The sequence below is a fragment of the Telopea speciosissima genome, chromosome 9, assembly GCF_018873765.1.
Source record: "Telopea speciosissima isolate NSW1024214 ecotype Mountain lineage chromosome 9, Tspe_v1, whole genome shotgun sequence".
NCBI classification, from domain to species: domain Eukaryota; kingdom Viridiplantae; phylum Streptophyta; class Magnoliopsida; order Proteales; family Proteaceae; genus Telopea; species Telopea speciosissima.
Window position 1 is genome coordinate 61,448,581 of NC_057924.1, and position 27,748 is coordinate 61,476,328.

At 39.0% G+C, this 27,748-nt stretch overlaps 1 protein-coding gene, 1 long non-coding RNA gene and 1 other non-coding gene across 4 annotated transcripts; 1 reads left to right on the forward strand and 2 right to left on the reverse strand.

The window, feature by feature from the left end:
- Positions 1-226: 226 nt before the first annotated feature.
- LOC122639255 lies at positions 227-24,443 on the reverse strand. Its single transcript, XR_006329488.1, has 3 exons — positions 24,137-24,443; positions 15,234-15,238; positions 227-238 (listed from the first exon to the last, which is right to left on the reverse strand). It is a non-coding gene; the product is annotated as an uncharacterized LOC122639255 (long non-coding RNA).
- Positions 11,976-20,079, forward strand: LOC122639254 (thioredoxin O2, mitochondrial). 2 transcript variants are annotated; one of them, XM_043832071.1, is made up of 7 exons: positions 11,976-12,229; positions 12,320-12,385; positions 12,495-12,545; positions 12,719-12,798; positions 13,467-13,511; positions 17,549-17,643; positions 19,854-20,079. In XM_043832071.1, the coding sequence occupies exons 1-7, from the start codon at positions 11,992-11,994 to the stop codon at positions 19,861-19,863; spliced, it is 585 nt and encodes a 194-aa protein (XP_043688006.1). In that variant the 5' UTR covers positions 11,976-11,991; the 3' UTR covers positions 19,864-20,079. The 2 variants fall into 2 exon arrangements, with proteins under 2 accessions (XP_043688006.1, XP_043688007.1); XM_043832072.1 differs by lacking the exon at positions 19,854-20,079 and having other exon boundaries at positions 17,549-17,647.
- Positions 24,444-25,312: 869 nt separating the features above from the next.
- TRNAE-CUC lies at positions 25,313-25,385 on the reverse strand. The gene has a single exon. It is a non-coding gene; the product is annotated as a tRNA-Glu (tRNA).
- Positions 25,386-27,748: the final 2,363 nt, after the last annotated feature.

Here is a 27,748-nt window from a genome sequence, read left to right on the forward strand (position 1 = left end):
AATCAGCTGGAATCAGGATCAGCCTGATCCAATCCGATTTTTTGAACCTTGGATATAGGAGTGTCAACGGGTCGGTTCGGTCCAGTTTCAGTTTCGGTGTGACTTTTATAGAAACCGAAACCGAAACCAAACCATTAAGAAATGTTCGATTTCGATGCGGTTTGGTTTCGTGTCGATTTCGATTTATGATAACGGGTTGATATCGGTTTGGATTCGATTCGGTACCGATTTTATATAACTAGTAACGTCTGGTTAGTACTTATTTTTCTTCTCTTTCTCTTTTAACTACATAAAATATTTCAAATACAATGCATCTTGGGGTGTAGTTGGTTCAAATGCCTGCCTATGGCCTATGGATACCTTGAGCCCTTGAGGCTTGATTGCTTGAACAATGAACTCTGGAAGTGTCGTTGAGTGGCTAAGGAGTAAGGACTGAGGAGTGAGACTACTGCCGCCGTTGAGCCGCTGAGAGAGTGAGAGTCGAGAACTTGAGACGAGAGAGTGAAAGTGAAAGTGATTAGGGCATTTAGGGGACAATGCCGTAATGGGGCATTTTTTTTTTTTTTTGGGGTAAAGGGCAATGGGGCATTACGCATTAGGCATTTACTGATTTTCATTTACTCATTTATCAGATTGGGTCGGTTCGGTTTGGGTTCGGGTCTAACTGTTCGGGTTACCAGTGCACCGTTAGGCTAGCCCGAACCGAAATCGATTGCTCCATGGATCCACAAACCGAACCCGAACCAATAAGAGATCGATCCGGTGCGGTTCGGGCCGGTTTTATCTGTTCGGTGTTGGGTATTGGCACCCCTACCTGGATACAAAAAGCCTTTATAAAATGGAGGGGGAAAAGGGAAGAAAAGGGAGATCTCTCTCTCTCTCTCTCTCTCTCTCTAGAATCGATAATGTCCTCTTCAGTTCCTAAAGTGTGGCAGTGTGGCAGTGCTAGGTGGAGATGTCGACACCTGGTAGCTGCCGCATCCAACGGTATGATCTCATTGATATGGATTGTTTGATGTAACAGCTATCAGGTGTCGACATCTCCACCTTGCATTGCCGCACTACCACACTTTAAGGTGATAAAAAAAAGACCGTATCCAGTGCACAAGACTCCCGAGTTTAGTACAGTTTAAAGAAGGCCAAAACAAGAAAATGAATTAGTGATTGACACACAGAATTGTGGAGTTTTTAAATTATTCGTTGATGAGTTAAAGGTGGTGGTAATGAGTCTCATACGTTCAGGTCGTAAAGCATTACAACATATCATAATAAAGGTACTTTCCAAATCTTTTGTGAAAAAACCAACGATACACACTAAAATCCACTGTCCCAACTCCCAAATGGGCACAACAGCAAGTCGCACCACATTAATTAACCAAATTAAAACAATTAGATCCAAATATCATTAAAAAATAAATCCAAAACGTACCAGTTTTCCAAAAGCTTAAAAGTTACAATATTGGGACATTGACTCACCCCACTATGAGTATATGTCACAAACCAACCACTTCTTATCCGTCCAAAAACCAATATAGATGTTCCATCAAAAAAAAAAAGAAACCAATATAGAATGCAAGGCTCTATGACTCTATGAGTGGCATCAAAGTAAGAAAGTTTCAACTAAAAAAGAGAAAAGGTAAGAATAACTTAATTGAAATTATTATGTAATCTAATCTAATTACCTCATTAAGCAATTAATCCTCCCCCCATGAGAGTATATTCTTTATTCCTTATTCTGGTTGATATGATTATGTCAACTCGTGACCTCTTCTTTGTGAGGTGTTGGTCTTTGCCAACTAAATAAGCCCTTTGGGGTAATGTTGTGAAATGATGATGATACAAAGATATAATAAGTGGAATAATATTAAGGATGAAAATTTTGCTAGCAAAGTTTCAACCCTTATTCCTTAATCTTGTTGACAAGTTTATGTCAAAGATGTAAAATGGTGATAACACAGAGAGATTAGATGGAAAAATATTAGGGATGAAACTTGGACCGGTCCAGCCCAAGGCCTGATTAGTTGGCCCTAATTTTGGCCCAATTAGCCAAGCTAAGCGAGGCCCATTTTGATAAGAGTAAGGAAATATTGGTTTGTCATCAGTTTGGCCCATTGGACTGTCCCAGATTTTGGCTTTTATCAATCATTTTAAGCAAAAAGTTTTTCTTCAACGTGGGTGGAGGAAGCAAATCAAAGGTCAACAAAGTTGGGCCCCGTATTGTATGAAGTCGTCGTACCTAGGGAAAAAATCCTTCCCAATTCCCCAATGGTGCAGTGTGCGGTGCAGTTTGGGGTAGAGAGCTTGATACCTGGTAGGCAGGACATCCAACAGTGCTGTGTTCGAGAAAAAAAAAACTGGGTCAATGAGTTTGGACTGTTGAATGTCATGTCTGTCAAGTGTCGACCTCCCCACCCCAAACTACACTGCATTTGCACCATTGGAGAATTGGAGAGGATTTAAATCCTTCTACCCATGTGGTTCTGAGTCAAGGTAGGTTAAGGTAGGGAATTCCTTCACCATGGGTGAAAAGAAACTCGGTCCATATTTAATATCTTTTTCTTGTTTTTCTGTTTTATATAATTCATGCCAGCAAAGACCTTTGCACCTTTTGGCCATACCAAAATATTTCTATCTAAAGAGTTGAGTTTTCTTTCACCCACCATGAACGAGAAATCCCCTCACCATTGCCATCAGTTTCGTTTGATTCGAAAGAGGTGTTTTCGACTTTGTACACACATGACCTGTTAAATGAAAAAAGAAGAAGCTAGGGTTGCAAGGTTGGGCTCAACCCTAACCCGGCCCGACCTTGACTCAGGTCCAAAAATTCCTAGTCCTGATCCACCCTCAAGGTCAGGATATCTCAGCCACGGCCCTGTTCGAGCTCAAGGCGGGTTAGGGCTTTCAGGGCCAAACTTGCACTCATACTTAAATAGATACATTTAAAACCCTTGTCGTCTGTTGTTTTCCATGTTTTACCATTCTTTGTTTTTTTTTTTTACTACAGTTTAAAACCCATAGCATCTATTTCTATTTTTTTTGTTGTTCCCATTTTTGTTAAATATGAACACAACATCGTCCAACATCATTGACGTGGCATAATGAAGATGGGCCAATTTGGTAAACTTATTATCACATGAGAATAAGTTTTAATATTTTTTGATTATCTTTCAGAGTCCAGGAGTGTAATCCGTTCCTTTCAATAGATTTTGCTTCTACCAAAAATTTTTTTTTTTTGTTGAAACATACTTAACAAACTCTTATTAAAAGAGAGAGCTTTCAATCCCCAACCCCTCAGTGAACAATCTAAAAATTTGGAACCCAATCCATTACATTTGCATTACATAGGATAAAGTAAAAGATAGCCATTTCAAATAACACATAAGTATAAAAAGTGTTCAAAATAGAATAGAAAAATTATATAATTATCTCCTGATGATACATAAGTCCAATCACAATGTCAAATCAAAAGAATGAAAACGAAAACTTTATCAATGTAAAATAGAGAAAAGAGTCGCGGTGCGCAACGTAAATTAGCTTAAGCACACCACTAAACGCACCCCTTAAATCTCAACCGTAGAGATTTAATCAATCAATCTTAACCGTTGAGTTTTTAACCTGCAACCGGCTCTCACGTCCTCTTCCTCAGCTACCAACCTGCAACCCAAAACCCATCTCCGAAGACAATCCTCTGCAACCCCTTTCCCGGAGAAGACGCCTCAGATTCAGTCGATTGCCACAGAACTCTCCATCCCCTTAGCCGGAGAAGACGCCTCTATTCTTCTTCTTCGATCTGAGCCTTATTCCTCCCTTCTCATTTTTCTCATCCTTAATTCTCTCTCTGTTTTGATTTTTTTTTTCTCAAAACCCTCTTCTTCTCTGTTCACAGTGGCCCCGATCGCTCCTCTCACCTCTACGCTCCCTGTGTATGTCGGCGGGAAGATGGAGGGTATTTTTTTTTTTTATATTTATGAAAGGGAAAATGAAGTTTAGGTTAGCTGGGTTCTTCTTCTTCTCTGTTCACAGTGGCCCCCTTTGCTCCTCTCACCTCCGCCCTCCCTGTGTGTTGTCTCCTCCCACCTCAAAAATAGGTTTCTGGCCACAAGGTTCCATTGAAGGACTGTAAGGTTCACAACCATTCTTCTCATCGAAACCCAACTTTTTTTTTTTCTTTTGAAGAAAAATGGTCATCGTTGAGTAGCTGTTGCAACTTGCAACCGTTGAGTCCTTTGGGTGAAACAAAAGTGTTGGATTAGAAGCTTTTTTTTTTGTTAATGGAGGACTCAGTACAGTAGTATAGGATAGAAGGGGGCAACTGTGAACGGAGAAGAAGACAGAGGAAGCAGAAGAAGAAGAATAGAAAAAAGATAGAAACCTGCTTTGAGGGTGAACCGGTTAATGCCTTTTTTTATTAAACGGCTAAAATTAAAAGTAAAAAAAATTAACGACTCAGATTCAAGCGTTGCGCTTAGTGTCGCGCTTATGATAAAATGCTTGTCAGGCCGCTACCACCTCCTCTTTAAAAAAATGGGAATTTCTCATTTTTTCTAGACTACGCAATACATAATATATCTTTGCATGGTATAAATATAGAGAATACATCATATGCACGTCCGTGTAAGTGAACATACATCTAAGCGATAACTACATGTTCCTTTTGTTTCCATAAATATCCGACTTCCCTTTTTTTGTTTTTTGATAGAAAGATGCAAACTTTATTAAGTTAAGATGTATTACACATGGAAGGAGTTGAACCTAGGATCCACATTCTCTACTTCTAAAAATGGTACTTCCATCCTATTTCCATGACATCCCAATGCCCAATGCACCACCTGCCCTGACATGCATCCAACGGTTGTCATTAAAAAAATTCATAACTTTTTGAAAACCTGTTTGAACCACTTTAGCCCGCAAACAAACCCACTCACCGGTTCAAACGCACCCAAACCAAACCCAACCCCAACCCTAACCTAACCCATTCTCTCTCCTCTCCACTCCTCCCCAAACCATCTCCCTCCAACGACACTCCTCCGATCACCATTGCCCCACTCTCATCTCCTCTGCAACCCCTCTCCAGTCCCCACCTTCCTCTGTTCTTTCTCCCCATTCAACATGCTCATATCGCAACCTAACAGCCAAAGTTGCACAAAAAAAAAAAAACAAACCCAACAGCCAAAGTAAATTGCAGATCTCGTCAGCGGGAGTAACGCTAACCAGTTCCAAATTAAAGCTTGAAGTTCACATTTCCATGGCAATTAGTTTTGAAATTTGAACACTATACCAGATGGATTTCTCTCTCTTGAAGATCTTAAAGATAGGAGAAGTTTTCACTGTGAGTAGATCTGCATCAAATCCAGTAAAGCTAGACAAATATTAACCACATATTAAGGCGTCCTAGAACATTTCCAACCTTTCCGAGCCTTAAGAACACCTAATCGTTACAGGAAAAAAAAACGTGAGAGAGCAAGGGGGCGAGGGCTATGTTCTCTGCAATAGAAAACAATATAACCCTGTCAACGCATTCATCTGAAGAAAGCCCAGAAGAGGAAAAGAGCGTGAGAGATTTCTCTTTCCTATCTGTTCACCCATGGAGCCAAAGACATCTTTTCTTGTCTTTGACAATAAATCCGTCTTTCTACAAAAAAAAAAGAAAAGGAAGATCTTCTTCACCTGTAAAACCCTAACTATAAAAGGAACTTGAGAGCAGCGAGCCAGTTTTCTCGTGTAATTGGGAACACCTTGAAAATAAAACCCATCTCATCTCACTGGGTTGCTGTCTCTCGTTTCTGTGCAAGAGGTGGGGGTTGCGAAGAGATAATGGGGAGAAACAACAGAGGAGGGTGGGGACTGGGGAGGGGTTGCAGTGGGGCAATGGTAATCGGAGAGTCGTCGGAGAGATGGTTTGGGGAGGAGTGGAGAGGAGAGAGAATGGGTTAGGTTAGGATTGGGGTTGGGTTAAGGTTGGGTTTGGTTTGGGTAAATTTGAACCGGTGGGTGGGTTTCGTTTGGGGGCTAAAGTGGTTCAAACAGGGGATGTCATGAGGTTTTCAAAAAGTTTTAAATTTTTTTAGTGACAACCGTTGGATGCATGTCAGGCCAGGTGGCCCACTGGGATGCCATGGAAGTAAGATGGAAGTACCAGTTTTGGAAGTAGAGGATGTGGATCCGTTGAGCCTAACCCCAGGATCCATGGATCAGAATTTGGCCAAACTATTGCCTTCCTTGCCAGAGAGTCTGAAATATTGTTTCTCTCTCTTGGAACATGAGAAAAAGTACATGAAATATAATAAGATGACAAGTGAATAATCTTCCACTATAGGTTTAATTTTCAATGGATACCCCTCATCCCTTGTAAATGGCAAAAATAGGACAAGTGGTTACCACGAACGGAGAATTGAACTCAGAAATATATAGGAGAAATTACTATCACTGCCCTACACTTAATCTCTATTTACTCAAACTACCCTACCTCAAACTTCTTTTCTGATTTCCCCAACAATACAAACTTCCACCTCTCCTTTCCCCATAAATTCAAAATTCCCAGATTACCCCTGATCACCACCGCTTTGTTTTTGTATCCCCTCCCACAGCTCAGCATCACTTCACCACCCCCTACTCTAGCTTCTGCATTCTACTTCTTCCCCACCCTTCCCAAGGCCGCCTGCACCCCCCTGCCCCCAACTTCTTCGCTATCACAATGGATGATACCAATTCGGAACATGCATCAATGATGTCAAATTGTGGGGACGTGCAAGTGATGCCTTTGGATTCTTATCCTCTATGATTGGGCAGCGGAGCGGCCGTTTGGCAGCCTCACACAGACATGGTGAAATGACTATCCCACCCACTGTCAAAGCACCCTGCCTGGGTGGGGTCCACACCCTACCTCTGTGTCGCTCAGCTGCCTGGCCGCAGAGGATCCAAATTGAATGCCTACTACCAATCTTTCATCCGTGACACTCATCCTCTTCGGACGCAGCACCTCCTCAAGGTGAGCATTTGCTAAGGAACACACTTGAGTTCGGCTTCATCTCTCCGCAATGTATCAGCACTTGCAAATCTAGAGAAACAGAGCTCTTATCCTTGTGGGACTTCACGAAACCCAAAACACGTTCAAATACTTCATCAGGGAACAAAGAAGCACGTACATTTCTCCTTCTCCTCAGGGCGAATCTCTTCTCTTTTAAAAAAGCCATGCATACCTACTCAACCCTCAATATCTAACATCAAAATGTCATGCCAGCCCTCAAATAAAACAACGAAAAGAAGATAAACAGATTCTCTTGATAAATCTATGGGATGAGAATCAAATACTGGATTCACACAACTCCATCAAGAAACTACATGTTTGTTTTGTTTCAGACTAAAATTGCAGAGAGTAGGATAGGGTAGGAGTGGTGATGGGGGAAGAAGGTTTGGGTGGGTGGGTGGGTGGGTGGGTGTGGAGTAGAGAAGCAGGGGCGGGGTGGAGAGGGGTCGGAAGGTAGGGGCGGTAGTGCGGGAAGTAGATGGGAGTTGGGGTGGAGGGAGATGCAGAATGCAGATGGCAGGGTAGAGCTGGTGGCAGGAAGGGGTGGTGATCAGGGGTAATGTAGGAATTTTGAATTATCAAGGGAGAAGGATGAGATAGAAGTTAGCATTTTTTTAGGAAATCAAAAAAGAAGTTTGAGATAGGGGAGTTTGAGTACATATAGGTTATCCGTAGGAAAGTGATAGTAATAGCCCCAAACCATTATTCTGAATTCATGCGAGCTTTAATTTTTTTTAGGAACCATTTAATTTCCATGGCTAATAAAAACAGTGCTACTTAAATGAACCATTTCACCTTTGGATTAGACACTCTCCAAGATGGTGTGCTAATAAATAGGGAGGATTATAAGTCTTTGATTCCAAATTTTATATTGTTAGACCATTGAGAAAAATTAGTAGTTGCAAGCTTCCAACTGAAGTCACATGAGAATGAATTCTAATGTTTTCCCTTGAAATAAATTTAACAAACACTAATTAAAAGAGAAAGCCTCTTTCTTCAACCTCTAAAAGAGGATCCGACTCCTCTACTTCCACCTGCCCGGTACTGTTGTGTACCCCACACAAGCACCCCCGCTTGAGCAAAGTGCTCGGGCAGGGATAAGGCGGTACATTCCGCCTTGCTTGTGTGTAAGGTGCACACGGCAGTAGGGGCAGGTAGAAGTAGAGGAGTCCGATTGTCTAAAAGACCAATATAAAAATTTGGAACCCAATCCATATATAACATTTGCATTAGATAGAATAAAGTAAAAAAAAAAATCACCATTTCAAATAACACATATAAGCATAGAAAGTATTCAAGAAGAACAGAAAATCAGATACTACCCCATCTCAATTCTCAACAACCACCCCAAATTTCTTCCCTTCCCTACCAAGAAATTGGTGTGAACCAGATGGGCTGATACATAGAGGGATTGAAATTACAATTTGTGTGAGAAAACCCAGTGCTGTAATCTTTCAAGTGAAAGACACCCAAATAGTGGTCAGCTGTAGATGGATTATTGCTGAAGTAGTAATTATTTGAGTAATTATGTGTGAAATATATGCAGTTTCCTCTAAATCCAGGGTAGTCAAGTGCCGAACGAGAGAAGCTAGTACTTTTACTAATAAATAGCATTTGATCACCCAAGTCTTTCACCTTAATCCAGCACCGGCCCCTTGGATCTAACTTGAATATCATGAACGTACCAGTTCTAAGAAATGCAGGTGCATTACCAAATTGACGAGTTCTCTTAACCATCAATAACTCATCTCCAAGACATTCCACCAAATGAAAGGAGTACTTCCTCTTATAGGAAAAGTCAAGTTCCTCTTGTGTTGGAGGAGTAATGTTACAACTTGTTACTTTCGGATGCGGACCCAATTCCACAAGTATAAGATCAATTTTTGGGTAAGTAATGGCATACAATTTTCCATCGTAGAAAATAATGTCTTCTATCCATCCATCATTGTAATCTCCATTAATGGCAGTCCACATCTCATCCCCTGTTCTACAAAAGGCTAAATATTTGCGACAAATTATCGCTACGACTACACAATCATCATCCAAATTGGAATTGTTGTTGTTGTTAATGGAAGTAGAAGCAGTAGCAGCAGCAGGAGGAGACAACAATATAGCTTTGCTGATGTTGTTGTTGTTGTTGTTGTTGATGTTGTTGTTTGAGATACTTCCATTGGGAGCAGTACTCTGTTTTTCAATCGATTAGAAAGGAAACAGTTTCCCATCTTACCCTCCATTATTAACCATCCCCAATTAGATCCACAACACCGAGCGCCATAGAATTGAGGGTTATAGAATTGAGGCAGCAATCCAAACCTAAAAATTTTGTTATGGGAGAGACTGAAAAAAGCATCATATCCAAATGTTGAGGAAGAAAGCAACAGATATGGGAGTTGTTTTTGAGGTGATAGCTTTATATCTTTCTTGGCAGCAATGGAAATGGAGTGACAGGAACTGCAAACTGCACTAAAGCGATGGAAATCCACAAAGTCTAACTTGCTTAGGATCAACTTCTTTATATTCTTTGGAAGCACTGCAAATCCTGCAACCGCTTCTGCTGCTTCTGTAATATTATTCTTATTCTCATTCTGATCAATGACGGGAAGGGAAGCCATGGTAACTTGCAAATTAAATCTGCACCTAAAAAAAACGGATCGATTTGAGGAATACCTGGAGCGACTGACTGATCTGATCGTCAATAGTAGAGAATTGAAGCTAGCAGCAGCTACAGAGATTTTATATATTTGATCCAGTAGGGATCGAGTAAACTTCTCTTTGATTATTCACGATGATGATATTGGACCTCTAAGACCCCTCGATCTCTTTTTGATGATAATAATAAGACAAAGTAGAGAGAGAGAAAGACATGCAAGTGACAATTAGGGTTCAGAACCGAACCCTGTCGGGGTTGGGTGGGGTTTTTTAAAACCCCAGTCCAACGGGCCAATTCTTAAGTTGAGCCCGACCTAAACTTAGGGTAAGAAAAACTCAACCCTAACTGTCCTCCGGGTTGGGTTAGGCTAACCCTGATTGACCCTGACCATGAGAGGGGGGAAGAGAGATGATTTTAAAATAGGTAAATTATTATCATTACAAATGTTTATTATTTTCTAAAGGGAGAGAATTGGGCATGCCGCTCGTTCCAGGTAAGTAGGCGACCTTACCCAATAGGAGGGATGGGACTAGAGGGGTAGGATGATCATTTCCTATGGAGAGGGTGAGGGGCGAATATAGACACAGGGTGGGCACCCTAGCGGCGTGCTCACTCTTTTTCCTTTACTAAATATCGCAAAACATCTATTCTGTCTCATCCATATATTTTTTTCTTCTTTTTGTGTTTTGTATAGTTCATGGACTTCATGGTGTCAAAGAATTTTGTGCCTTTTGGGCTATACCGTAAATATTTCTACATATAAAGGATTGAGTTTTTTTTCATCAATGATGATGGAAGAATCCCCTTACCATTGCCATCAGTCCCACTTGATTGATATTTAAATTCGATGTTTGTGTCCATCAAACCCAATTTAATTTGATTAAATTAATTATTACATTTTTTATATTCTTGTCCTTGTATTTATTTCGATAGTGCGCAATTATCTACTTTTACCGTTACTCATTCATAGCTATGGATAGATTTGGGTACTCTGTTCTAGGGTTGTCTTATTATATATATGACTAATAGGGATTAATATGAAAATATAAATGTGGACACTTAATTGTGTTGAACATTGATCAATTGAAATTCTCAAATTGGTTTACCACTATTGTATTCGCAAGGAGAGAGTTTCTGATAGTTTCTTTTCTCATATCTAAGAGGTACTTATTATTGCGTTTATATTTCATGCATTGTGGTAATCCAATGGTTGATGTCTACCAACAAGACTGACTACACACTGGACACTCATTGTGTGGAGTATATGTGTGAGTGAGGGTGTTCCTTAATAAGGTTTTTGCATCCCGATAATATGAATATCCGAGTATGTGAGTTATTGGTCTATAATCAATGGGAATCTAGGGCCTCAGGAACATTAGTTTAATATTAATTATTTGAGAGGAGTCTTAAATAATTTTGATTATTCATTGATCCTGACATTCATGTACAATGTATTTTTTTTTTTTGTGTGGACTATTTGATTCCATACTTGTGAGGGTGCATTGTGGATGTTGGTAATGCGTAGAAGAGAATGTAATGAAAATATCTACCACTGGGATGTTTTAGGTTACACCTTTTACAGATTTCATTTTCTGTAATTAAGGATAACTTAAAGATTATCCTTTAGGATCATACCACTTGGCGTTATCGTGTCTGTTGTAATCTCCTAGGGTTTTTCTCTTCAAGAGAAGGTTGACTGAAACAAGGATTTCTCTACCATTGGAGTTGGTGTAATCAAACGAAGTTTGTGACCTTATGCTACATTCCTTTGGAGGAAACGTATCTCTAGTACATTCTAGGTAACCTATCTATCTCACAATTATTTTGTTATCATATGTGTTCATCGAGATCCTGTTACCATCAACATAGAAAGGGATATTTTTGACCATGTAAAAAAAGATAAGATATTATAGTGAAACATGAGTTCAATCACAAAGTCAAATCGTCAGTTGTGAAGGGTTTCTTTCTTCTCCACTGTGAAGGAAAACTTTCATCCTCTAAAATTGGGAATGGTTTCTCACTTTTTCTAGACCATGCAATTCGAATGGGTATTTTTACATGGCAGAAATATAGGAATGGTTTCTCACTAATATGAGCTGGGCCTTAAGATGAAAGTTGGATTGGAAATTTGGATTGGGTTGGGCTTCAGTATACCAGCCGAGTCAGCCCCGTCTTTGGATGACCACTTCAAGTCTTTAACCCTACGCTCGCCGGTCTGCAATTGCCAACTTTTCTTTGGCGCAGTGGTAAGTAACAGGTCGCAAAGACACATAGTACTTCTCCTTACCCCATAAGCACAGAGAGATACAGAAGGATGGCTAGAAACTCGCTTCTCCGCCCTTCTCTCCTTCGTTCTCTCCTACGGCACCAAAGACAATCGCCAACACCAGCTTTCTCTTCAAATCCCTCTTTTCATTTCTTCCCTAACAACATCCCAGCAACCCCAGACACAGTTTCCCCTCCATTGCCCGCCAAGTCCTCCTTCTCCGTTGACACCTCTCGCCAATTCTCAAACTTCCATCACCCTTGCCGATCCTTTTGTTCATCCACAGGTATGTGAACATTACATTCTGCTTCTCTTTCAAATGAAATCGTTGAATACGCATGTTGTATTCTTTGCTAAGCCCATGTAGTAATTTCAGGTCCTTCGAACATTGTTGTTGTTAAATCCCCAGAAGAGTTCAAAAATTCATTTCAGAAGGTTCAGGGTAAATGTTTCTCTCCCTCCCCTCCCCCGCCCCAATGTTTGTTTAGTTTGATTTATGAGGTATTTGATCATGTCTCATCTCTTTGTGTTGATGCTCTTTCTTGTCATAGATGACCGATTGCCTGCAATTCTCTACTTTACGGCAACATGGTGTGGTCCTTGTAAGATTTTTAAACAATACAAAGCATATTTGGCATACAATTATTTTATATGATGTTTCCTTTTGATTTTTATGCTTATCAATGCTACTGGTATCGTGGTATTGGTTCGTTATACTTTGAGTGTATTTGAAAATTAGGTACTGTTTCATTTGATGCAAGGTTTTCTTTTGTAGGCAAGTTCATATCTCCTATCATTGAAGAACTGAGCAAAAAATTCCCTCATGTTACGACGTATAAGATTGATATTGATCTGGTAAGAAAGACTGGTATTCTTTAGCAAAATATTCTTAAAATAGATCTTATGTGAATTTGGCACAACATTTGAACTGTTGTTGAAATTGGTGAAATATAGAAGAATTGAGTCAGGAAACCTGATTTGTATCTTGGATGTTGAAAAGAAGAAACTTCTTTATTTGGTATTAGGAGTCTGATGCTTTTGCCACATGCATTGGCAGCTAACAGTTTTAAAAATATTGCCATAGTGAAAGATATACTTGTACGCATTAGAACCAAAGACATCAAAGTTAAATGCACCTCTTTCTTATCATTAGATTGTTGCAGCCCCTAACATGCCTACAATGATATGGACAGGAAAAGGGGAGGGGAGGGGGGAGGGAGCAAAATATCTTGGGGAACCTAGCAAAATATAAATATGTATTAAATTCTGTTCTTCGTTGACTTAACTTAAAATGCTTATCAATGTTCTTAAGCTTATCATTTGGTGGGAGGAGATGATTGTCCATATGAAATTCAAGCTATTCACTTATCGTTGTTTTGTGTCCTGTTGTTGCATTTATTTCAAGGTTGTAATTTGTTGCTTCTTCCCCCTCTCTGAAAGACAATATTTTCTGTTTGCATTTGGATGTAAATCTTCTTATATTAAAAGTTTATTTGCAAGTTAATGCAAGTGATATTTTGCAGGAGGGCCTTGGGGATGCATTAAGCAAGTTGAAGATTTACTCTGTGGTAAACAACTTGATCTTGACTTACTTTCACCATGTGTCGAGTCACATTATTTTTTCGTTTTATCAACATTAAATTAAAAGCCTATATCTATTGCGTAAGTTAGTTTTTTAATTTTTATCACTTATTATTATTATTTTATTGCTGTCATACCTTCGTGGGCTAAATCTACAATTGTTTCAAAATAATAAGCATTTTCAGGGATACAACTTGATAATCAGAGATATTTTCTTTCCACCTGTGTAGCTATTTAGCTCTCCAGGCTCCATTGGATGGAGTTAATGCTTTCAAGATTCAGATAATTGACTCCAAGTGAATTAACATAGTGAAGAATCTAGTTGTTCTTTTGCATTTATACATTAAGTAATCTAGATGCTCATGTACTTATTCATGAAGTATTAGAAATAGGTCAAAGCTAAAGATATAAAAAAACTAACACTGTAGGACCTGTATTTGGCTTTTGTTATTAAGAGAATATATGTTGCTCCTCTGCTGTCCAAAAGTTTAAGGGGTGTTAGTAGCACTAGCATGTCAAGTATTGATGCAGTTGTACTTTCTAGTTGATGGCTGTACTTATGGTAATTTCATTCTTGATGTGATTCTACCGGCAAATGTAGTAGTTTGTCTTGCACCAATTATTTTGGATTCAAGAGGCATAGAACAAGCTCTTGGCAGGGCCTTGGTTTAGTTTTAGCTATTAGTTAGATACATTTTTAGGGTAATGAATATTTGTTACATGATATTTAATGTGTCTGGAAGGTTCTTTTAGTTGTTAAATGATCTATTTGCCTCCCCCGTTCACCTTAGTAGTTGAGTTGGTCAATTTTTTTTGTGTAGTATACTTATATGGAACCTAGAGTTCGGAAGCTAGCACCTTTCACCATTGACCACCTTTGTTTACCATGGAATGGGGAAAAATATACCCTTACTACCATCAAAATTAAGAATTACAAGTAGGCAATACAAATGACGAGCAGGCACTCCCCCTATTGTACTCAATTCATTTTCCCATATTCCTAATGGTTTATAGCGGGTGCCTTACAAGTTACAACAGAAAGTTCAAAGCATTTTCTGTAACCAAGCTTGTTTGAAGTGGATGCGTCAAAGCTACTTAGAGGTTTATTTTAATTTCTTTAATTATAAAAGAACCTGAACAGTTAATTTGTTGTAAACACCTAAGTTTATTTGCACAAACTGCAGTGCACATTCATTCTATTTTTCTGCTGACCATGATCTTCTTCTGGATTTCATTTTTCCAAAATATCAAAGGTGAGAATGATGAACTGGCATATTATATTCTGTTGCAATTCATTGGATCATGGTGGAGAAATTTTCCTGGAGTAGTGGAGAGGATGCTTCTGAGAACCATTTGGTTGGCTGGGAGGAAGTATGCAGACCTAAAGATAGAGAAGGTTTGTCAATGTTTCTTATCTCATGAAATTGCCATGGAGGTTCATGTGTGAATTATAGAGAGTCTATGGAGACAGATTATGGATGCTAAACATAAGATGTCTAAAGAATGGGATATTGGGAGCAGGTTTCAAAACACATACAGAGGCTGTGGAAGGGTATAATGAGTTTGATTGATCTATTCCTTCAAGGGTTCAACATAACAGTTAAAGAGCAGGCAATGGAGAAATAATTTTGAAAAGGCATGTGGGTGCACCAGTATTCTGTTAGTTGAACAATTCCCTGAGACTACAGTTTGGTTTCTAATACAGAAACAAAGACTGCTAAACATATCAAGTGGTCCTCAAATATCTCCTGAACCCCCCCCCCCTTTAGATGTGAGTTCAATATTTTGGTGATGGATGAGGTGGCAAGGTTGGCTAATGTATTATTTACCACCTAAATGGCTCTGCAATGTGAAGACACGAGTATCTGGGCTTTGGAAAATTCAGAAAAGTAATTGGTGAATATAGACCCCCTTTAGCACATCCAAAGTGACTTGCCTAAGAAGACCAATTAATGTGGCTCTAGATAGGAGACAGTCCTACTAGAGGCCAGGTGAACAAGGGTTCTGAAATTAGTCAGCCGATTGGGGCAGAGTAGGCTGATTTGACTCAAAACTAGGGTTAGGTGAGGGGAATGATTGAATGTGATAAACAGTAAAAGAGGGCAGGTCTCAAGGAGTGTATTGAACACTAGGTTTTAATGAGTTTTGAAAAATCTGAAAATTCTAGGGTTAGGGTTTCGGGTTTTAGAACTTGGGCTGAAACTAGGGTTTTAAATGGGATTTTAAGGATGGGGCTTTGGTCGAGTGTTAGGAATGGTGAGAAGGGAATTCAGTTGAAGTTTGAGGTGATTTGGATGGTTAAATAATGCTGGACAGGTTTTAGGGGTTTTTTTAGGGTTTCACAGAGACAAAGTAAACTAGGGTTTTGGGTGCTAGGATGGGGCAGCAGGCTAGGTCGAGTGGAGGAGGAGATGAGAGGGGACTGTGATTGAAATTTGAATGGATTTGAGTGGAGGGATAAGGTTGGATAGAATTTAGAACAATTAGGGTTTATGGGAATCAATGGGATAATGGAGCTAGGGTTGGAGGATGAGAAGAAGAAGGGAATGAATGAAATTAATTAAACAACTTACTGATTGAAGGAGATCTTCAATGGAGGCAGCAGCTCTGTGATAGAAGGATAGAACCACCTTCCAGCTGTAGAGGATCCTCCCAGCTGTCACGGCGTAAGGAGTCAATTGGATTCCACCAATCCCTTTCCACCTTGATAGAACCACAAGGATGCACACACTCACATGGAGCAAAGGAGCAGCAGCAATGGCAGCCAAGCAAACACGATTTTAATTCATAATACTGTGGGGGAGCCTCCCACGATTTAAACTTTTATAATAAAGGGCTAATGCCAAATCTTAGTACAATCTAACCTCTTCCTTGATAAATTGTGGAAGGGAAGGGGATTAAACTTAAAAACTAATAATTTAAAACAGTAAAATGTCCTAATTGTCCCTAACAACTTAAAATAAAAGACTTCAAATAAAATCACTTAAATTGGACCAATTGAACCAATTGGATATAACCAGTCAATAGAAACACACAGCATTTAAGAACATTTTGCATATTATGCATGTCAAGGCAGAGTAGACATCAAAAGACTTACAGAGAATTAGATACGAGATCTAGTGGAAGGAAGGCTCGATTCTGCTTGTCTGGTTGACTGTTCATCGTGAGGGTGAAATCATCACACCCCGCATATGAGATTTGAAATTACAATGCTCACGCATGATTTAGAATCTACCTAAATAAGAGGTCAAATTTGTCCACTGAAATTTCAGATTTTAAATTGCACCTTCCATTTGGCATCCATACGACAGATTCAGGTTATGATGATTTAAAATCGTGTGTCTCCAATCAAATCATGCAATCCTAATGTACCCTTACTTATTCTAGATGATGGTATGTGCCATAATTTTTAGTTTTCCTTCTTTTTACCATGTTATGCAACTGCCATTTACCATAAGAGAAGTGGTGAGGAAGGACATGCATAGTCTAGGTCTTGTACCAAGTATGACATCGGATAGAGCCTATTGGAGGGCAAGGATCCATGTAGCAGACCCCATTTAGCTGAGATTCTCCTGACGTGCTTGGCTGTGACTCTCTCCTCCTATTTTTGCATCTTTCATTTGTCATTTCTCACCTCTTTCCCCATCCCTCTTTTCTCTTTCTTGGTTAGAACTCTGTTTTCACTACTTTGTTTTGTTTGGATCCATGTAGCCGACCCCGTTAAGTTGGGATAAGGCTGAGTTTGTTGTTGTTGTTGTTATGCAACTGCCATTTATCACCACAACCCCACCCCAAAAAAAAAAAAAGAAGAGAGTTAACTGCATGGTTATTGTATGGTGACTGCATAGCCCTTTTTATTTTGCTTCTTCTTGTTATTTTGAGAGTACAGATTAGTTGTGCTTTTAAAACTAGCTGGAGGCAACCCAAAGAAGTCTGGTTATGCTCAAAACTCAAAAGTGGCTCAGCTTTCACTATTTGGATATTTTTTTTGTTTGCTTACAATTCTTAACATTGAATTTTGCAGCCAACATTCCACTTCTTCCAGAATGGGACAAAGGCTACTGAAGTAGTTGGTGCTGATGCTGCGAGTTTGAAGGCTACCATGGAAGATCTCTATAAGTAATCATTTAGCTCTCTCTTTTGAATTTGGCATATTTACAATGTGAAACGCATACTGACAAAAACACATAGATTTTTTTTTTTTTGGGGGGGGGGGACTCAATGGCTTTCTAGAAAAAAAATATTAAATGAATGAAATCTGTAGGAAATGAACATGGGCAATTTATTGGCTGGTGACCTGTTCTGAATTTTTGTTTTTCTAGAGAACTTTCTGAAGCTATTTGACTCCAACTCCATACCCCTGAGGCCCTGACATAGAATCCTACCTTCGTCCGAAAGTACAATAGATTGGGCAGTTGCCATTATTCCATTTAGATAATATTTGACCATAATATTTTTTGGGTAGAATCATCGACTTGTGGGTCCAAAACCCTGGGATGTGCAGTGCATGTTGATTTTGTAGGCATTCATCAATGGTATGAAGTAGTTATAGTTCCTCTATGTAATAGCTAAGTGACACAGCAAGAAGCGAAACTGGATGAACCTTTAAATAGATACGTATGAACTGTTCTTGGAGAATTGATGCATGGGGAATGGAAGAAATCAGTAACAAACTCCTGCGGAGACTTATCCCTCACTGTTTGTCTAGTTAATTACATACAAATTCTGTTTTAACTACTGTCTAAGAGACTAAAAACAGATGGCTACGAGTTAGTGCTACTTAACTGTGAACTCTCCACTAGCACGCTTTGACTAGTAGCAATACCATGGAAGACACCTACAAGATCTTAAAGGACACACTTGGACTTGCTGTCTGTGTTTCCAAAAATTCTGTTATTGTATTGGGCTTTTGGTAGACATGAGCGTGTGCTAATGGGCCTGGTTCAAGCTGATACTGCTTAACATATTATCCTACTTCACTTAGGTATCAAGCACTGATGTAAAGAGGGTTTTGAAAAGGGGGGGGAGGGGTGGATAGTGTTGAAGTATGGAACCCAGAAGCTTAAGCTATTAGGTTGAGAGGCCCAACTGGTATATGAAGACATCCAAGGTCCCAATATGGGTTGTTCTATGTTCACTACACTCCCGCTCATGTGTTGTACCGCTTTTGGGTGGCAGTACTTGTTGCACCTCTTTTGGGTGGATATCATGTTGAAGTATCCAACCCAAAAGCTTAAGCTATTAGGTGGAAAGACCCAACTGGTATATGAAGGCATCCAAGGTCCAAGAGTTTTCTAACATGGAATATTCCTAACAGGTAGAAGGGAGCAGGGATTGAGATATCGGTATACCGATCCGGATCAGCCTGTATCGGCCAAAAAGTGGAAATACTACCAATTTTAGGGATCGGTAAAAAATTATTAACATTTTCAAATAATTCAGAAAAATGAAGAAAATAATGTAAAATGAAGGGAAAAAAAAGTAAAGAATACCTAATTATACAGAGTTCTTGAATAAAGTATAGTGTTATTGAGTTCTTGAATAAAGTATAGTGTTATTCATTATAAATGTAAAAAAAAAACTATATATAAGCATGCTAAGTTAATGAGGAAGAAGAAGGGAACAACATTGACTGCAAATGAACCAAAATAGAAGCATGATTCATGGAAAAAGACTTGGAAAACAAAGGAAAAAAAGAGGGTTTCATACCTTTCTGTGCTTTTGGGGAACAGCTTGAGTTTTGGTGGCTTTGATCTACGATTTTGAGAGTTGAATGCACAAAATCACACTATAGATGTGACTCTAACCTAAAAATGGAACTTACCTCCAAGATTTTTGCAGATCTGAAGAGTGGAAGAAGAGAAAAGTGTGCTGGAATGGGGAAGAACACGGTCCCCCTATTTTCCTGGCATTTTATACATTTTACTTTCATGTGATCCGGATGAGGTCGCATCGGCCGGATCCAGATCTGATACCAATCCGAAAGCCGATACAGAGTTCTGTCCCAGGTACAGGCAGGGATCGGTATCAGCCTCGATCAATACTGTGCCGATCTGATACCGATATCTCATTTCATGGAAGGGAGATTTGGACAATAAATGTTGCTTAATTTGCTTAATTCACATGTGATGGAGGGGACCCCAAAAAAAAAATTTAATAACAAAGAAAGTAAAAGCTTGTCTGAGCCACACATGCAGGTTAAACTGGAATTCTCGCTGCGATCATAGTCCCCGTAAATGTACGAATTGGGACTTTATTGTCTGTTTTGCAGGAAGTAGTACTAGTAGCCGTAAATGTACAAATTTGAGTGTTTATAGTCTGTTTTGCAGGAAGGAGTAGGCGCCAAGGTGGAGGAGACTGGAACATATACTTTAGTTGGAGGAATCGATTACCAGAGAAGAGGAATAATTGGTGAGGACAACCTGGTACAAGAAGAAATGAAAAAAGAAATAATTTGAAAGTTACAAAGATGTTGGTTTACATGAAGTGCTTTGTACTTCGTTTTGTGGAAAGCATTTATAGATTTTTTTTACTCTCCAAAAATTTGTTTGTTCTGATATTCTGGAGTCGTTTCTCAGTCTTTAAATGTCAGCTGAGAGAAGGAAAACAAATTGCAGATATCTTTTGATAAATATAGTTCTTCTGAGGTTGTGCAGCTCCCAGGGACCACAATGCATCTCCCCCCACCCCCACCCCTATGTAGCCAAGCACTAAAAATATCCACTTGATTGTGCAAGTGCAAGTTGAATGGATAATGCATTAACCATGCTCTGAATTCCATTTTCATGACAGATGAATGCAACCAATGAAGATTTGACCCCCTAGAAAAGAAATAGAAAACCCTCATAAGAAAATGAACTATGATCCTTTCTGTCTGATACAGCTCAAGTGATGTCCATTGAACAAAATAGGTACGAAGTTCTCTGGTTTAGACTAAAGTCTGCAAACGAGGATTGTAGCTTTGAATATTCTGTGCTGAACTTTTCAGTTATGGTTCCCACTTTCAATGGTTTGGGACTCCCATACATCACATGTCAATCTGTTGGATCTCAATTGAATTGGTTCTCTCCATGTCTCTCTATTCCATCATGCCCTTAACTGCAGTTGAATGTGAAAAGAAACAACCTCGTCCCACCAAATGAGAGATAGTACAAAATAAGATCCATCAACTGATGTAGTTAAAAAAAATGAAAAATGCTAATAAGATAGAAAATGAAGAAAAATGCTGGATATAACATAGGTTAGAGAGGATCATTTAACTCTAAGCCCCTTGGGTACTCATTCAACTCAATTTTGGGATTCATTCTACCACAAGAGGACCACAAAACCAACAAATGAAGCCCAACCCCTCAGGCAACTTCAATCATTAGGGAGGAAAATCTACATAAGACCACGGTTGATGACATCTAGATTTTGTTATCAGGTGCCACATGGCATACATGGATGGATTTGGGTGGGTCCCAGGTCCATGTGACAATGAACATAATAGGTCAAATCGCAAACTGAAACAAGTTTTTTTCTCTCAGTGACATATCATTATGTCATAATCAAAAAGTGTCATTGTCGTGTACATTTTTTCAAGTATACAGTATTACTTTATACGAAAAAAAAATTTGTATCTATACTTGTTTGACACCTTCAGGGATGTCAATAAGAAAATTATTTTATTAAATTCTCATCTATCCATGTGGGAGTTTTCAGACCAACTATATTTTCCTATTTGGCGATATAAAGCTCTAAAAAGAGCTGCAAAATATACACACTCTTATCATTTAGAAAGATAATATGGCTCAAGAGAATGGAATCAGGGACGGGATCAATTCTCATCGAACGGAATAAGTTGAAACCCTAGAAATTGGATTTGAAAAGAAGCAAGATTTTTCCCAAATTTATAATTTTGGATTTTTTGATTCAATAAAATTAGGAATCTTACTAGTAGAGGTAAGCTTCATTGATTTTATGTTCTATGTTATTATGCTGACTAAAACAAGAAAATAAAGAACATCATACCAAAGGATTCTTAATTTGGTGGGACTTTTATTTTGAAGGGCCAATGTGTTGGTTAAAGGGGCTTCTATTTTAAAGTTGTCTTCTGTTTGGTGGATGAATCCATCAGTATTGTTGCAAAAATGAAACAGGTTTGGGTGCCTCAGTCGGGAATCCGGGAAATGTCTAATTAGGGAAAAATGACTTTGTCCAAGTGCATGGCTCCTGCACCCGACACAGGATGGACTCATGAAATGTGGAAATCTTGCCTTATTGATGTTTCCACGCACACTCTCACAACGGTGGTGTAGGGGCTATGCTCCCAAACAAAAAACCTCTTTCCCCTATAATTATGAGATTTGAGGCTACTGTGGCACATGCATGGATTTACTACAAAGGGGGGGGGGGAAAAAACAAAAAAACAAGAGCAATTTATTACCTACTTAGAAAGCATACAGAGTTGTTTGCAGAGTTGTTTGAACAAGCATTTCTAGCCATATTCCTAGCTATACTTAGACAAAATTTATCACCAGTCTTAGTAAACTTTACATCTTGGGTTTGGTCAGATATACATAAAAAGTCGTTGAACAAATTCCACGGCCATGAGCATTTGGTTGGAGATGGAAGAGTATCAGTAATGATCTTGTTATCACACCACATTTCTTTAATCTTCAACCCAATGCAGGCAGCATGGTCACAACTTTTACGGATCGCAAAAAGATTAACTGCTATCTCTTCAGAGTTTGGAAGAGTCCCTGTATCAAAAAATTTAAGTCTGCCATCTACCAAAAAGAAATAGGACCATCGTGTGGTATTTAGTCTAGAACTATGGTATCCTGCACAGATTAAAACAGGAAAGTTGAGCATAGGTAAGTTAAAAGATGAAAGAGAAAGTGAGAGATCTTCAGAGTTGTCTATTACATCTAGGGATGAAAAGGAGGGAGGGAAAAATTCTGATCAATGATCCATTTGTGGATACTTTTCATTACCCACATTGGATCAGCCTTCTCCAAGGCCACCACCATTTTGTTTCTAGCTGTCCAGATAAAATAACATGTTACAAAGAAACACTAAAAAACCAAGAGACCAATTGTTTGTCCTACTTGAACTAAAAGAAAAAGAACAAACATAGAGTTTTCAGATTATCAAAATCCAGAGAATCGGTTCTCAACCCCAAAGGTCCTCCCCCCCAGATATGTTTGACGCAATCACAAGATAAGAAAAGGTGCCATGAGGATTCAACACCATTTCCACAAAGAGCACATGTGGAGTCAATCTGGATCCATTTTGATAGAGTAGCCTTGGTAGATATTCCTGCATTTAGCAAACGCCCGACAAAGAACTTAAATTTTGGATGAATCTGAATTTTCCAAAAGAACTTCCACCAAGAAATTTCAATAGCGGAAACAATAGTAAAAATCGAGTTGAGTTCATGAGCAGCTAATTTGGTAGTTAAGACACCATTCTTGGCTTTGATACATCACCACTTGTCATCAAAATCAGTAATATTTATGGATTGATTGCGAGAAGAAAGTGGTGGGAGAATGCAATTATTGAGAAGTTTAGGTTACGTTTGGTAACGGTCTGAACAAAGAACACCTGTTCTTGATTAAAAACGTTCTTTGGCGTTTCTGGTCTGGAACAACGTTTTGTGACTGAAAATGACCGTTTGGTAACGGTCTCAAGAACGTGTTCAAAACGAAAATGATGTTTGATAAAACTTGTTCTTCCCAATTTGATATTAATTACAATAATGCCATCCTCATCTATATTAAGACCAAAAAATACTTGTCAACCCATTTTCTCTCTTACCAACTTTAAGTCATTGTAGAAAACAAACCAGCAGGGGCAACAACCTTTAAAATCGATTCAGCTCCTCAAACAAGGTCACCCATCTCATGGAAGATCATGAACAGGTTTGTAACCCTTACCCCTATTGAATCCACGCTACCCCAACATTTTATTTTATGCACCAGTCCTCAGTCAAACTCCCAAAGTTGAAGATGCACGGTACAGTCACAACCAGTGATAGTGGCTAGTGCCGCTAGTTTGTAACTCAGGCAAAAGTGAGCTTTCCAGATCTGAAACTCTGGGAACTATCCCATATTTGGAAGCCCTTTGATAAGGATCTCAAGGTGCAAGGGCCAAGTCAGAGAGAAATCAACCCACTGCTATAGGATTACAACTATCACCCAGATCAGAATATGATTCACAGTAGCAGCAAGAAACAGGGAAAAACATAAGGAGGAAGAAACAGAGGTAACCTGAGGAAGAAGTTTAGACTCGTAGGAAAGGGAAAAAATGAGAGAAGAAACCCCCCTTAAAGAATAAACCCCTTAAGTATCAAGGCTAGTTGAATGATCTGAGTTCAGATTTGCAGTCCCAATGGTGAATCACAGAACCCATTTTACTGGTAAGCAATCTGCTTATGAACCATCCTAAATTCTTTTCCAAAGACTGCAACCATTTCAGCCTCCATTACTCTAATTGAAAACAAGATATAAATGAAACTAAATACAAAAAATAGAAAAGGATCCAAATTAGTTCAAAATTCACAAGATATTACATCCATCTGAACTCATCTACGTTCTTGAACTCAGAAAAAAGACAACCCAAGAATTTATACAAGGAAAACCCACTACACAACAAGTTTCTATCATTAAAAAGGGTTAAAAGATAACAAAGAATTAGAATCTAACAGCAACCACTTCCTCCCTGCATGTTTCCATTCTTCTGACTTCAATTGATCTTCTACCAAAAGCAGCGATTATTTAACTGTCGTCATCAGCAGCAATGGACTTTGACGAACCGTTACCAGTCTTCTTCGGCAACAAGAGATTGTGAATGTTAGGCATCACGTCACCGTTGGCTATTGTAACAGCACCAAGCAACTTGCTCAATTCTTCATCGTTCCTTACCGCCAATTGAATAGGGGACATTTGGAACCCACCTCTGCTATGAATTAAACCCTAACCCATAGATAGGAAAGAAACCCTAATAGATAAATAGGGGAAATTCGAAACCCACATCTGCTATGAGGTATTCAAGAACAGCAGCAAGATACACAGGAGCACCGGCACCATTCTGTAGCCTTCTTCGCCGCTCATGAGCCAAGAGATTTTCCCCTTCCGACCATTGTCAAATATCAAACAAAGAAATTTTGCAGAGCTCTATTGAGAAACCAGGGTTATTTGAAGGAGATACAAAAGAGGAAAGAGGGATTTGAACAATCGGTAGTGAGAGGGAGGAGTATCATAAAATGAGAGCAATTTGAACAGGCTAGGGTTGCAACAGGGGTCTTCCAATGAGAGAGGTGATGCCGAAGATGAAGTCCACAGTTGATCGCAAGAGAGCCCTCTGAACTTCAAACTCAAACGCCAAGAAATCACGGGTTTTCCTCGATAGTTGCTGGCGTTATTTGTTCTCGTTGAGACGGTCTGTAAAGAACGGTCTTTTAATGAAGATTCCCTCCAGTTCGTTCTAAAAGACCAAAAAAATGAACCGACAACCCAAACACAATTTTATGTTTTCTCGTTCTTAAAGAACAAAAAAATGACAAAAAACGTTCTTCAGGCCGTTACCAAACGGTAGCCTTAGAGTTCCAAGAAGTACCTTGTACAAAAGAACCAACTAACTTTGCTTTCTCAGATATTGGAGAAACTGGGGAACATGTGTGGAATTACATAATAAAAGAGTCAAGACAGAGATGGGGTATGATGGTAATACCAAAGGAAATTGGGGGCATAGATAACTGACGAGTATAACAGGAATAACTTGAGAGGAAAAAAGAAGCAAAAAATAATTCCGTTGCCGGGACTTGAACCCGGGTCTCTCGGGTGAGAGCCGAGTATCCTAACCAACTAGACTACAACGGAGAGTTGAAAATGCAGCTAAAGAATTATACGTAGAGAAAATTCAATATAATGTTAAAAAGAAAGCAAAACGTTGCAGTAGAAGGCCAGCTTCTTGGTTCATCTAAGCTGAGCGTCTCAGGCTAACTTAATAACTATAATAGCCTCACAACACTGTTTTTCTAGATAGAACGATGAGCTCCTTCACATCGTTGCTCAGATCAAGCAAAGCTAGCTAAACGTCTTTGCTCTCTTGGTAGGAAAGGATGAGAGGTACCCCAAGGGGTCAGCTCAGTTCGCAAAAGACCAACTCCTCAAATAAGAGGTTATGAGTTCAAACCACCTTGGGGTCTATCCCCATCCCTGATCCACGACAAAATCAGAGGAAGCTCAAATTCTGGTATATCTAAAAGTGGAGGAGCACATTGCTAGGAGCGAAAGATCCGATAGTTTTGCAAGAAATGTTTTACGATGATTTCAGATTTTCGGACGTAAAATTTGTTAGCGCCTTTTTCCAGTAAATGAGCAGGCGTAATACGATAAAGTTTCCTTCGTAAATGTAAAATTTTATATGTTGACAAATTTTCCAATGTTTGTTTTTATAATAAAACAAGCATTAGAAAACTTTCATACATAGAAAAAATTGAAAAATTTTACGCTGAAATAAACAGAGCCAAATAGTGACTATTTTCGAAACTAAAAAATAAAAGACAAAAAAATCTAATTTTACAATAAAATTTGTTTTGTAGACTTTTAATGAAACAAACAGAGCTTTAAAAAAACATGTCAACAAAAATCTCCACATGATCGTTGTTTGCATTTAAAATCGGTATATAAGAGTTCCTGCCAAGGCATGTGGTATATGTTGTAATCAAGATTGATTAAAAAAAAAATACTTGTTTTTTTTTTTTTTTTTTTGCCCTTTTTAACATTAACACACATTCAATGTTCTTGTGAATTTACATATGTAGAACCTTTAAATGACTGACACGTCATTTTATAAGGATTAAAAAAGGATTTTTATCAAATGCTTCCCTCAAAATGCCCATTTGTCTAAATGTATTCTTACAACTTTACAATTTACATGTGTCCCCTTACTTTCAAAACATTGTAACACTTTAGTCCAGTCCGTTAGTTTAGGACGTTAGACATTAATTTTAGAAAATCTAATGACCAAAATGCCCTTGTAACAAAAATCCACAAAAATTAAAGAATAAACTGCCCTCATCTTCCCCAAACCGTTTAGGGTTTGAAATTGAAAATTAAACCCTAAACCATTTGAGGAAGATGAACCCTAAAATCAATGAATCTATCTTGGCTCTTACCATGATGCAAAAAGCTGGAGGAATGGCATAAATGGCTTTAGGTTGAAAAATAGGGGGTGGGGTGTATGTGGAGTTTTCAAGAGGTGTGTGTAAAATTATCAGAACCTTAAGGGTGCATGAGGAATATTGGGTACATTTTATGAGTATGTGTATTTAACTCTAGCATGCCTAATTTTAATCCAACAGTAATTCTAATAAAACACATTGGCATCGTCAATTCATCCATGAGTGCACCTCTAGGGTCAGCTCAGTTGGCAGACCAACTTCTCAAATAAAAGGTCATGAGTTCAAACTACCTTGGGGCCTATCCCCATCCCTATCCCTCTATTAAAAGTATCCAATGCCAAAAGAAATTCCCAATTTCCACGGATTTTCTGTGGGTTGAGGAGGTCCCACGGACTTCCCGTGGGTAGCAGTGTAGCATCTCTTTTTATTTTTAAGGCAAAAAAAAGTTATCTAAGTCCCTCTGTTCTTCCCGCAGAGGCCTGCGCACCACCACGGCACACAAACCAGCCCAGCCGGCGAATGCACCCTGAGAGGCACCCACGCCGGAGAGGATCTGATTCCATCCCTTACATTAATGGTTTGAGCTGCTTCTTCTTCTCTCTCTCTATCTTCCACTCTTTCTCTTTGGGTATCTTGTGAAGAGTCTTGATCATATCAGTGAAGGCAGAAGGTTGGTTGAGAGAAAAAGAAAGCTAATAAACAATGACACAGTTTCTCTCTCTTTCGATAATGACTCATCCCTTCGATGTGTTCTATTACCTGATGATGAAGATGATGTGTCCTCTCTCTCTTCTTAATCAATATTTGTGGGTGAGGGTTGGGGAGTCACATGATTGCTAATGCCGGAAAGGTGTCGCCATTGAGCAACCATGTGGTTTCCCAATCCTACCCCTCAGATTAAGAAAACAACTACTTGATGGTGCTTGGTCAACTGTTAGGTTTTTCTGAGATTTAAGCTAAAGACACAAGTATATAAGTAGTTGTTCCCTCAACTTGTTCTATTCAGGTCTCTGTTGTTCTTGTTTAATTTCTCTTTATTATTCTATATAATCTCAT